General features: G+C 31.1%; 2 protein-coding genes across 3 annotated transcripts; one reads left to right on the top strand and one right to left on the bottom strand.

Annotated features, from left to right (window-relative positions):
- The first annotated feature begins 1735 nt into the window (after nt 1–1735).
- LOC140977968 (probable copper-transporting ATPase HMA5) lies at nt 1736–6102 on the top strand. Its single transcript, XM_073442664.1, has 7 exons — nt 1736–1931; nt 2045–2379; nt 2754–4145; nt 4234–4488; nt 4613–4735; nt 4860–5339; nt 5559–6102. The coding sequence occupies exons 1-7, from the start codon at nt 1913–1915 to the stop codon at nt 5973–5975; spliced, it is 3021 nt and encodes a 1006-aa protein (XP_073298765.1). The 5' UTR covers nt 1736–1912; the 3' UTR covers nt 5976–6102.
- A 1259-nt stretch (nt 6103–7361) lies between these two features.
- LOC140977966 (glutathione S-transferase T1) lies at nt 7362–10411 on the bottom strand. 2 transcript variants are annotated; one of them, XM_073442661.1, is made up of 7 exons: nt 10273–10411; nt 10062–10135; nt 9901–9961; nt 9472–9525; nt 8970–9049; nt 8333–8538; nt 7362–7766 (listed from the first exon to the last, which is right to left on the bottom strand). In XM_073442661.1, the coding sequence occupies exons 1-7, from the start codon at nt 10335–10337 to the stop codon at nt 7554–7556; spliced, it is 753 nt and encodes a 250-aa protein (XP_073298762.1). In that variant the 5' UTR covers nt 10338–10411; the 3' UTR covers nt 7362–7553. The 2 variants fall into 2 exon arrangements, with proteins under 2 accessions (XP_073298762.1, XP_073298763.1); XM_073442662.1 differs by having other exon boundaries at nt 10290–10397.
- Between the last annotated feature and the right edge of the window lie 2579 nt (nt 10412–12990).

Below are 12990 nucleotides of genomic sequence, written 5' to 3'. Positions count from 1 at the left end.
TCGACGTTCCAAATATATCATTTAGACTATTTTTATAATAACACACGAACACATGAAATTGAGTTAATATGATTATAGAAGTAATAGATATTTTATTAGATAATTTTTTTTCGTCTCACTTGTATATTACTTGTAATTTTTTTATATTTAACTTTATTTTTTCTATATCTATTTTACATTAAAATAAAAACTTTAATAAATTATAAATATTTAGTATTAATTAGTACATAATTGTAGTATTTTTAATTAAAAAAGTAAATATAATTCCCATTTTGCAAAATGTGAATCTTCTGCGTCAACTAATTTTTTTGAATCATTCTTTTCTTTTTTCAGTAATTTTTTCAAATAAAAAAATTAATTAAAAGAAGAATAATTAATTACAAATAAATTAATGAAAATGAGAATCATCACAAACCGTATAAACTAATAAAAATAATTATTGTAATTATCAATAATGATGATGATGGTAAATATTATTATTTTCACTGAAATTCTCATGATTATCAGTATAAATTTATTTATTATTATTATTTGTATTAAATAGATTTATTAATTTTATAAATTATTTATTAAAAAATCATTTTGAAAAATGAATCTTCTTTCAAGTAATTTTTGATACGAGGAAAAATAATACAGAGATGTACATTAGGATTGTTAGATTGTAAAATGCTATATTAGATAATATTTAATAAAGAATTTATTTTTAAAAATACATTTTTTACTTGGGCTATTTTTTACAATTTCTCAAATACAATTGGCAGAATAAGGAAAAAAATACTGAAAATGGGATAAATGATAATATCGGAGAATTATACATTGAGCTTTTTAACTGTTTACCACACATTTTCTAAAAATTTAATAGAATAAGGTAAAAAAAAGTTTTTTAACAAACTAATGTGTCACGCCTCTTCAAGAGGCGTGACTTTCAAATTTTTTTTTTTTAAAAAAACAAGTCACGCCATATGAGATGGCGTGACTTGCTTATTATTTTTTTTTAATTTTTTAAAAAAAGTAAGTCACGCTCTTACTTTTTTTTTANAAAGTTTTTTTTGAAAGGATTTGTGACTTTTTAAGAGAACTAATTTTTTTAGTATCCAAGAAGTCGATATCGAAACAACTGTTTATTGGACGAAACAAAATATTTTCAAAAACTATCCTGATAATATTGCTATTTTCACTGAGTTTTGGTTGGATGTGTGCATGTTGTATTACTTATATCAAATCGAACCAAACAAAATTTTAATTAATTGAAAATTGGGTTTTAAAAGTTAATAAAAATTATATAGTAATCTCGTTTTGTGATTCCAAAAGAATCCATATATCTTAGCTTCGTTTACTCGAGATGTCTAAGTCAAATGATTCATTTAAATAGTTTGGTATATCATATGACACACCAAAGACAATGAATAAATCGAACTAATTTTATGGTTTAGTTTGACTTACAATTTATAGAAACTCAGGTTCGATCAATATAAAGACAAGAGGATGTAATATTGTCAAACGATATTGGGCAATGATTTAATTATTTCCCCTTGCATGTATTGACTAGCCTGATAAAAATTTAAGTAATTTAATTAATGTAAACAACTTAATATATATATTTTGAATAGATAATTTTTTTTTTCAAAAAATTTAATCACAAAATCCACTTTAATGAGGAAAGGCCAACCGTTTTTAAGATTGGCTATTCGTATTCATGTTTCGCTTACTCTATTCAAGTCATTTTTTTATATTTCTTTTTTAGTCGAGGAAAGAATTGTATAGTTAAGTCTTGAACTTGATATCTCGTTTCAACTTTGGTGTCAAATGAACTGCAGAAGCTTCGGCCCCTAAAAGTCATTTTGATAAGCGGAGTGATCACGTCAATTTTGTTTAAAAGAGTTCTTGTTTCTTTGGTGAGAAGACTAAATAAATGAATAAAGCTGAATCAGGTGACGCATTCTAAATTCCGTAACGTCCAAACCTTTACGTATGTGTTCGTTGCTCCATTTAATTCTACATAATTGTTCAACCGAGTATTGAAAAACCCTCAATCGAACCAAAGGGTTAACGCTTACCGATCAAGAAGAGTCTTTGATGGCCTCCGAGAAGTTTCTATCACTTGCATGTATAAGAAAGAAGAGCGGGGATTTGTTCCCTCATCCACACTACCCCTCAATGCCCAAGTATCCTAGAGGTGTAAATGCGTCATCATCAGACGTAGAAAAATCCATGCAAGGATCAGAAGCGAAGGCCCTTTTCTCAGTCACCGGAATGACGTGCTCCGCCTGCGCCGGGTCGGTGGAGAAGGCCGTCAAACGCCTGCCCGGGATCAAGGAGGCGGCGGTTGATGTTTTAAACAACCGGGCCCAAGTCATGTTTTGCCCACTTTTTGTAAATGTGAGTGAAGTTTTCATGTTGTTTTTTTGTCTTTTCATTTTGCGACTGTTTGTTTGCAGAATAGGAACCATTTATGGGGTATGTTTTAAGTTGATTATTTACAAAAATAAAATTTGTTTTTCTAGTTGTGAATCGATGGATGATGTTTCAATTTTGTTGTTTAATTTTATGATCCAAAAGCTTTCAATAATAATAATGATGATAAATTGACAATAATAATAGCACTTACAGATTTACACTCCAATTATAAATAAATTATATATATAAAATGGAGTGTGATTAAAAAAATTGAAGTGCAAAATTTATTGATTTTGAATCACGATAGAAACTGTGAGTATCGTGGAATCATCAAATTAAATTGTCGCAACGTCCAGGAGGAAACCATCCGTCAGACAATCGAAGATGTGGGATTTGAAGCCATGTTGATTATTGATGAGATCAATGAGAAATCTTCTCAAGTATGCCGTATTCGGATCAAAGGAATGTCATGCACTTCTTGTTCCACCACGGTGGAATCTGGTTTGCAAGCTTTACCTGGTGTACTGAGAGCACAAGTTGCATTAGCAACTGAAGAAGCAGAAGTTCATTATGATCCAAAGATCTTGACACACAACCAAATCTTGGAGGCCGTAGAACGTACTGGATTTGAGGCCATGCTCATTAGCACAGGCGAAGATAGGCGCAAAATACACCTTCGAGTTGATGGATTGTGTACAGAAAATTCCATTAGATTAATTGGATGTTCTCTTCAAGCTCTTCCGGGGGTTCAAGATCTGAACTTTGATCCAGAGCTCAAAAAATTGTCCCTTTCATACCAACCAGATTTGACTGGGCCTAGAAATTTTATCGATATTATAGAGTCAACTGGATCAGGACGTTACAAAGCAGAGATATTTCCTGAAGGAGGCAGAAGAGAAGCTCATCGGGAAGAGGAAATCAAACAATACCGCAAGTCTTTTCTCTGGAGTCTGGTTTTCACGATTCCTGTTTTTTTAATGGCCATGGTTTTCATGTATATCCCTGGTATAAAGCATGGACTGCATGCTAAGGTTGTGAACATGCTTAGCATTGGGGAAATTCTGAGATGGATGCTTTCTACTCCGGTGCAGTTCATCATTGGTCGACGATTCTATATTGGCGCTTACAAAGCATTACGTAATAACTCAGCAAATATGGATGTCTTAATTGCACTGGGCACAAATGCTGCCTACTTTTATTCTGTCTACTCGGTTTTGAGAGCTGCTGCTACTCCTAGTTTTGAGTCAACTGACTTTTTTGAGACCAGCTCAATGCTCATTTCCTTTATACTACTCGGAAAGTACTTGGAAGTTCTGGCCAAGGGAAAGACATCTGAAGCCATAGAGAAGCTCATGCACTTGGCTCCCGAAACAGCAACGCTTTTAACTTTAGACACGGACGGAAATGTGTTAAATGAGGCAGAAATAGACGGTCGATTAATACAAAAAAATGATGTCATGAAGATCATCCCTGGATCAAAAGTGCCTTGTGATGGTTATGTTATATGGGGCCAAAGCCATGTAAACGAAAGTATGATCACTGGAGAGTCTAGGCCAGTAGCAAAGAGGAAAGGCGACATGGTCATTGGAGGGACTTTGAATGCAAATGGGGCGCTGCATATTAAGGCGACAAAGGTTGGATCGGAGAGTGCTCTTGCTCAAATCGTTCGACTTGTTGAATCAGCGCAAATGGCAAAAGCTCCAGTCCAGAAATTCGCTGATCGTATTTCCAAATTCTTTGTTCCTTTAGTATGTATAAATATAGATATTGTTGCTTCAAAACAAACTCCAGGTGATGACGATGTTTAATATGTTCAAGCCCGTTTTCCATTTGCAGGTTATAGTACTTTCACTTGTCACTTGGCTCGCCTGGTTTTTATCGGGGAAGCTGAACTGGTATCCTACATCATGGATTCCTTCTTCCATGGATAGTTTCCAGCTTGCACTTCAGTTTGGCATATCCGTCATGGTCATAGCATGCCCTTGTGCACTTGGCCTAGCTACTCCAACTGCTGTTATGGTTGGCACTGGAGTTGGTGCTTCTCAAGGTGTTCTAATTAAAGGCGCCCAGGCCTTAGAACGCACTCATAAGGTTATAACATTCCTTTGTCAAATGCAAATGACAATATCAGAAAATTAAATTCACTAAGGAATTTCATGGTGCAGTTTTTGGTGTAATATCTGTATTTATATAAATATATCATTCTTGGTAATAGGTGAACTGCATAGTTTTTGACAAGACAGGAACTCTTACGGTTGGGAAGCCAGTGGTTGTCAACACTAGGATTTTGAAAAATAGGGTCCTTCAAGAATTTTATGAACTGGTGGCTGCTGCTGAGGTATTCTCCAATTTTGGTTTATGAAATGAGAGGCTGGTTGCGATTGCTTTCCTTCCATTATGTTAAAAAATACCAAGTCCAACGAATTCTGGAAATGAAAAAATGACGGATTTTTATTTATCAGGTCAACAGTGAGCACCCTTTAGGCAAAGCAATTGTCGAGTATGCCAATAAATTCAGACAAGATGAAGAGAACCCTGTTTGGCCAGAAGCCTCGGACTTTGAATCCATAACTGGCCAGGGTGTGAAGGCTGTTGTTAGAAACAAACAAGTTCTTGTGGGAAATAAGAGCTTAATGGTGGATTATAATGTCCCTATTTCACTTGATGCTGAAGAGATACTGGCAGAAACTGAAGGCTTGGCACAAACTGGTATTATCGTGGCTATCGACAAGGAGCTGGTCGGAATTCTTGCTGTATCTGATCCGTTAAAGCCTGGGGCTCGTGAGGTCGTTTCCATCCTCAAGTCTATGAAAGTCAGGAGTATAGTAGTGACAGGCGATAACTGGGGAACTGCAAGGGCAATTGCCAAGGAAGTTGGTATAGATAGTGTTATTGCTGAAGCCAAACCGGAGCATAAAGCAGAGAAAGTGAAGGAACTACAGGTACAGTATCAGCCACACACGCTGATATTACTTCTGTCAATACGAAGTATAGGTTTCCTTTTCGATTTGTAATTTGCTCGAGTGGCAATTGCTTTAGTCCTTTCCTTATTTTTAAAAGCTCTTAGTTTGTAGTTTTTGAATGCCCTCCAGGCTCCAAGTTCTTTTGAGAAAATATCATTTTGTGATCTGATGAAAAAGAATTATGCATTCCTCGCGCAGGCTTCAGGAAATGTCGTAGCAATGGTAGGAGATGGAATCAACGATTCGCCAGCACTTGTAGCAGCAGATGTAGGGCTAGCAATTGGAGCAGGCACAGATATAGCAGTTGAAGCTGCTGACATTGTTCTCATGAAAAGCAATTTGGAAGATGTCATAACTGCCATCGACCTTTCGAGGAAAACGTTCTTCAGAATACGTCTCAACTATCTTTGGGCGTTTGGTTATAACGTCCTCGGCATCCCAATAGCTGCCGGTGTGCTTTTTCCATGGACCGGATTCCGGTTACCGCCGTGGATTGCTGGTGCAGCAATGGCAGCTTCTTCAGTTAGTGTTGTTTGTAGCTCTCTTTTGTTGAAGAATTATAAGAGGCCTAAGGTGGTGGATGCTCTTGAAATCAAGGGGATTACTGTTGAGTAGTTTGTTGTATATATTTATTTACAAATGTTTCTCTTTTTTATGTAATCTTTATTCATTTACATTTCGAAATTGTGTTTAATTTACTATTTTCGTACACATGATTAATATAAGATGATTGTAATGAAGAGCCTTTTAGGTTCGCCTATGCCAGCGCTAATTCATAGGATAAAATGATAATAATAGGTCGATGGTAATGTATATCCAATAATTTATATTTATTCTTACATCGAGTTCATGATTTTTTTTATGGACCACATAGTAAGTGACAATTTGTTAGCATGACTTTGATTCATAACCACAAATTTATCGATATAGTCCTCATAAGATCAAAATTTTCGACTAATTAAGGACTGAGTGATAACTACTTAGTACAGTATCAAACTGGGAGATCATAAATTAAAGAACACTTGATGTGCAATCCTCTTTCTATCTATTTCGTTAAGTTATTAGAATGAGTAATCTGAAGTTCTTGCGGGCCAATAAATGACAAACGCTCGTAAATTTAGTTTTTGGATAAAATTGATGACTCATACATTCGGGAAAATAGCATTTTTAGTTTGTTATATTTAATGTTTAGTTTGCAATCTTAGTCTTATATATATTCCAATTAAGAAAAATTATATTTTTATTCGTATAAATAATTTATACATTTTTCATTTTTTTTAACATCTCATCATACAATTCATGAATCTTAGTTCTTTTTCAATTACTTTTGTTTGAGTTTATATGAAATATGGTCCTCCCACAACACTTATCCTCATTGCACTTTTTTTAGCTTGTCACTAAAATCCATCATGTTTTCAATTCAAAAAATTAAAAAATTCCATCATCTAATCATTATCAAAGATGTGCCCACATATTCCATCAACTTGATATACGTTCAAATCAGCAGAGGAAGGGTTAAATTTATAAGTCTTCTTAATGACTTCAACAATTGTTCTATCCTGTCGTGTTAGGATCGATGCCTTTATATTTCTCTTCAAAATTTTCTCAAACAAAGAGATAATAATATATTTCTTATCTGTTCAAATTTGTATCGTTTCAGTTTCACTATCTTAACTAATATTTGTTGACATTATATGCTAATTGTGCCGAGTAATATTTATTTTTTGACACAGACGGGCAAGTATAGCCATGATATGTAAAAAGTTTAAGCCATCATAGAATAATTTTTAAATAAAATTAATTTAATGACTCCTAATTAAATTATATTACATATAAGAATGAAACTTGAAAACAAATTTTACTGGTGAAAAGTTGTACTTGAATAAAGTATTTTTTTTTATTGTTATTTTTGGGAATACATGGTCCCTACTAATGACATAATGTAACTAGCTGAAAGTTACATTGTTAGACCGGCCTCAGATAACAAACAAAGAGGGGCAATTAAGATGGAGAAAACCTTATTCATTTTCACTCAAAACAGCTCAAATTTCTGATGAAGTTTGCAGAAATGTTTATTGGATTGTTCATACAACAAAACAAGAAGCATATTACATTATGATATCAGATTCGAAGTTTAAAGCCATGACAAGGATCAACTATATAATTTCTGCCATACTTTTTGTATCAGGCAATTTACATCTTTGAATGTACCAATGTTTTCTTGGAAGACTCGATCTTGTTTTTTGCTTCATCAGACCGCTTTTTCTTCAGCTTCTCTTTTACTTTGAAAAGGATTGAATGTACTTCATCAAAGTGAGGTTTCATTGCATTCTTCGTGTCATCGATCCATTTCAACACTCTTTCATGGGGGCCTAATATTCGGTCATGATCTTCCTTGTCTACAACCTATATCCAGAAGCAAAGACCACAGAGAAAAAAAATGATCAATGGGACCTTGTAATTTCATAGGTTTCTTCAAGCGCATATGACAACTTACGAAATTTTTAAACAAGTCGAGCTAGCTCAACTCACCTACAATCTTAATACAAAATCATCTGTTTTCACGAAAAAGACAAAATATATATATACACACACACACACACACAAAACATATTCGCTCGACTCACCAACAATTCTAACATTGCAGTATCTACTTTTGTGTAAAAAAACAAAATATCTGTAAAGTATACTCCAAATTCTGATATAACTTAAAATAAAAGAAAAACATGAATTTTCCATATACCAAATTTTGGTATACCATAGGACAGGCAATTCAGTATTTTCTGTATGCCTTTAGGAGAATCTAAAATAAAAAAATCGTGATAATAATGTTGAAAGAAAGGATATGTACCATATACGCCTAACGATTAATCAAAGATATAATAAAGTACGCATACGGTTGCTATATTTTTAATTTATCAACTTGTTAATTGAGTCTAAAAAAAGAGCAAGGAAATAAAAGTCTTTTATACCTCAAGCTGCATGATCTCACACACCAAACTAAGATCTGCCATGGAAGGTTGGGAACTTCCAAGAAGAAAGCGTCCACTTCCCTTGAGCCAAACAGACTCGATCTTAGCTAGAGAGGCTGAAAGCAGTTTCTCTGCTTTTGCTGCTGCATTTGGGTTCAAAGGCAGCCCAAGCACAGGTGCAAGCGTGGAATTGAGCACATAGGAAACTGCAAATGCAAAAATTTGTAAGTATACATACATGTGTTTGTAAGTGCAAGGAAAAAGGAATATTAAGCCTTTGTTTCTTTGTCTAAATATTCTTATTTCTTGGAAGAAGCCATAGCTCTGTAGCCCATGGATATATACAAGGAAAATGAACTATAAAAACTTATTTTCTTTTTGGCAAAAATATTCTTATTTCATTGAATAAGCTTAAGCACCTTCACAGGTTTCCTTCTTCAGAAAAGCATTTTATTGAATCATGTAACAGCTCAAAATTTAGCGCATGTTGCAGTTCATTACTTGTGAGAATTTCATGACCGTTATTTAATTGTATCAAAGAATTAAAATATAAAAGCATAACAATTTATAGCTCCAAATATTATCTGACACCCTAAGTTGAATAATAAATTGATAAGTAAGGGTCAGAGATTAACACCTGCACCAGGACGCAGATTTGAGTGATGCCAATCCAACACCGAATGAATTTTGGCTCTTTTGAAAACATCAGCAGGATACCTGCAAGGATAAAGAGTGATGTTGCAGAATATTATATACAAGCAATCAATCACATGCTTAGTGCATGCTTTAAAAGATTAAACAAAATATTTATATAAGCATCAGTTTATTAATTAAATCTTAATTAAGTTAATTTGAAAAATAAAAATAAAATTTATGCACTAAACTTGTATGTAATAAACTTGTATGTAAAATAATTTATCTCAATAAAAATAAACATTATCCACACTAATAATAAACACATGATCAATTGGATCTTATGTTTTAGACAAAAAAAAAAGATATAAACTTAATTGATTGATGAAGTGAAGAAGGAAATAGAACCCATCAACCTATCATTTTATCTACTTGTGACACCACTTTATTTGCAATAAAACAAATTTCATAGACAACAGTGACAAACCTAAATCAAATGAACTCACCAATGGTCAGCAACTCCAGGAAATACAGAAGCTAAATATATCATGATTGCGTGGCTGCAAAACATTCCAAAAAGGTAGAATAAGTTGTAAACACGGAGAAATTTTTATTTGACAAGGGAAACCTACAATTCATGAACCGTAATCCAAGCAATGTGAGATCTTTGATTGGGTTTTCTTCAAGTTCAATCAAAATAAATGTGCATTTTCTATTTTATGAAAACCATGGTGTTAATTTAGCATAATCGAATAAAATATGTCAGTATATTGATGCCAACTCGCCCTTTAAGCTGAATAATAATCAAGCTCTAATTTGAAAAGTGAAAACATAAAATTCAAATTAGATTTTTTAACAAATCCTGATAAACTATTTATAAATAATCATTTGAGCACAGAACAAGTAAAATCACAATATCCAGAAATAGAGGGTACCTCTCGAAAAGCTTGAACCTTCCATCGACAATTGCAGGTACTTGTCTCATGGGATTTATTTCTGCCACAGAGTAATCAAGAGCAAACATAATTACACAAGAAAAAGGTTACTTATTCAATGCAGTGCAGGTAAAAGAGGTACAGCAAAAGACTATAGAAACCTCTGAATTCAGGAGTTAATTGCTGGCGTTTGGAAAGGTCTATCTTCACCTCTTCAAAATCAATACCGTTTAATCTTGACAAAAACCCAAATAAGTATCATGCTCTAAATGAATAATATAGCTTCCAAAAAACCCAAATTAAAAGAACTCGATATTGATTTAAAAGAGTTGACAAAAATCGTGGGAACTAAAAATAGTAAAAGAAAATTACTTGCAGAAAATAATCACCGCTCGTGAAGGTTGGGACATTCGATCTGCATACACTTTTAGTCTCATTTTGCTGCCTCGCGAATGGCAGAGCCGACGATGAAGATGAGACTGTTTTCTTTAGATTTTTTAAGAATATTTTTTTAGTGTACGATTTCATGATATATATTAGTTTTTATAAAAATATTTATTTATTTAAATAATTAATATTTTTAATATAATTTAATAGTAATTATAATATTTAACTTATTTTAAAAAATAAAAAATTTATATATTATATCTACAAATTATATAATTTCATTACCGTTATTCAAATAATAATTAAAAATTATGACAAAATTTTACTACTCAACTGAATTATTAATAATCGTTATCATAATTCATATTCATAATAATCATTATTTTACACACACATAACATGCGTAGTTCGCTAGTAAAATATAATTGTTGTCTTAGAAACTCGTTCTTATAAAGCTATAAAAAAAGACTCGTTTTTGTGAATAATGATATCAAGATTTATCTCCAGCAAAATTGTTTTCAATGTATTTTAATTTTGAACAAATTTATCTATTACACCATTATTCATTATTTAATGTTTGTTAAAGATTATAAATATAATAAAAATGTAGTAATTTATATCATGTCATAAAAAATAAAGATCGATAAATAAAAATTAAAATATCGATGCATGTTTACACTAAAGAAGAGGGAGAAAACAAACTAAGTTATATCAAAGTGACAAAAATAATTTTTAGATACATTGATATATTGTCGATTCCCATACGTTTAAATCAATTTTACGTTTGATATCCAAGCATAAAAGAGCTCACACATCACTCTTCTATTTAACAACATAACAATCTTGATTTCCCGTTAATAATAATTAGTAAGTTTAATATGAGACAGTCTTACATATCAATATTCGTTAGATATGTCGACCTGATCTAAAATAAGAGTGAAAAATAATATTTTTATATAAAAAATAATATTTTTATATAAAAAATAATATTTTTCGTGAGTCGAGTTGGATAGAAGATCTGTCGCACAAAATTAATCTGTGAAACGATCTCATATGAGTTTTTGTGATAATAATAATAATAACCACAATGTTCTTGATAGTACAAAGTACAACTTCTCGGTTCGTATTATTAGTTTTAACAAGAAAAACGTAGTATTGTAGTAATAGACTACCGGAGGACGAACTTCAAATATGATAAATTGATCTATCTGATCATTGATCAAACGATTTTTGTCACGTATACAAGTCAATATCAATATAAATTATATTATAAATCCCGTGAACGACAGATATCTACGAAATACTGAGAGACACTATTTAAAAAAGGTTTCTTATAAATAAATCTCAAGCTGAGTTAGTTTTTTTTTAATTATGTCGACGTTCCAAATATATCATTTAGACTATTTTTATAATAACACACGAACACATGAAATTGAGTTAATATGATTATAGAAGTAATAGATATTTTATTAGATAATTTTTTTTCGTCTCACTTGTATATTACTTGTAATTTTTTTATATTTAACTTTATTTTTTCTATATCTATTTTACATTAAAATAAAAACTTTAATAAATTATAAATATTTAGTATTAATTAGTACATAATTGTAGTATTTTTAATTAAAAAAGTAAATATAATTCCCATTTTGCAAAATGTGAATCTTCTGCGTCAACTAATTTTTTTGAATCATTCTTTTCTTTTTTCAGTAATTTTTTCAAATAAAAAAATTAATTAAAAGAAGAATAATTAATTACAAATAAATTAATGAAAATGAGAATCATCACAAACCGTATAAACTAATAAAAATAATTATTGTAATTATCAATAATGATGATGATGGTAAATATTATTATTTTCACTGAAATTCTCATGATTATCAGTATAAATTTATTTATTATTATTATTTGTATTAAATAGATTTATTAATTTTATAAATTATTTATTAAAAAATCATTTTGAAAAATGAATCTTCTTTCAAGTAATTTTTGATACGAGGAAAAATAATACAGAGATGTACATTAGGATTGTTAGATTGTAAAATGCTATATTAGATAATATTTAATAAAGAATTTATTTTTAAAAATACATTTTTTACTTGGGCTATTTTTTACAATTTCTCAAATACAATTGGCAGAATAAGGAAAAAAATACTGAAAATGGGATAAATGATAATATCGGAGAATTATACATTGAGCTTTTTAACTGTTTACCACACATTTTCTAAAAATTTAATAGAATAAGGTAAAAAAAAGTTTTTTAACAAACTAATGTGTCACGCCTCTTCAAGAGGCGTGACTTTCAAATTTTTTTTTTTTAAAAAAACAAGTCACGCCATATGAGATGGCGTGACTTGCTTATTATTTTTTTTTAATTTTTTAAAAAAAGTAAGTCACGCTCTTACTTTTTTTTTAAAAAAAAAAATAATAGTACAAGTGACATGTTTAAATTATTTCAGAGTTGCACGCCTCCGCACTTGTATTAAAAGCTGCAATAACATAACTTTAATAATTTCGAATTCATTATAATATTATAAATTTTTCTCTATAAATTGAATACTTAATTGACTCATTTCATTCGCTCCTTTCGTATTTTTCATCGGTAAGTTTTCGTGAATGTTTGAATTTATTTTTTCACTTCCTGCAAATTTTTAATAATTTGATTTTTTTTTTTGGTTTTGCAGGTTCATTTCAGTTTCAACTTAT

Source organism: Primulina huaijiensis, chromosome 6, assembly GCF_012295235.1.
Source record: "Primulina huaijiensis isolate GDHJ02 chromosome 6, ASM1229523v2, whole genome shotgun sequence".
Classification (NCBI taxonomy): Eukaryota; Viridiplantae; Streptophyta; class Magnoliopsida; order Lamiales; family Gesneriaceae; genus Primulina; species Primulina huaijiensis.
The sequence above is the reverse complement of the archived record's forward strand: the minus strand, read 5'-3'. Positions and strand labels throughout refer to the sequence as shown.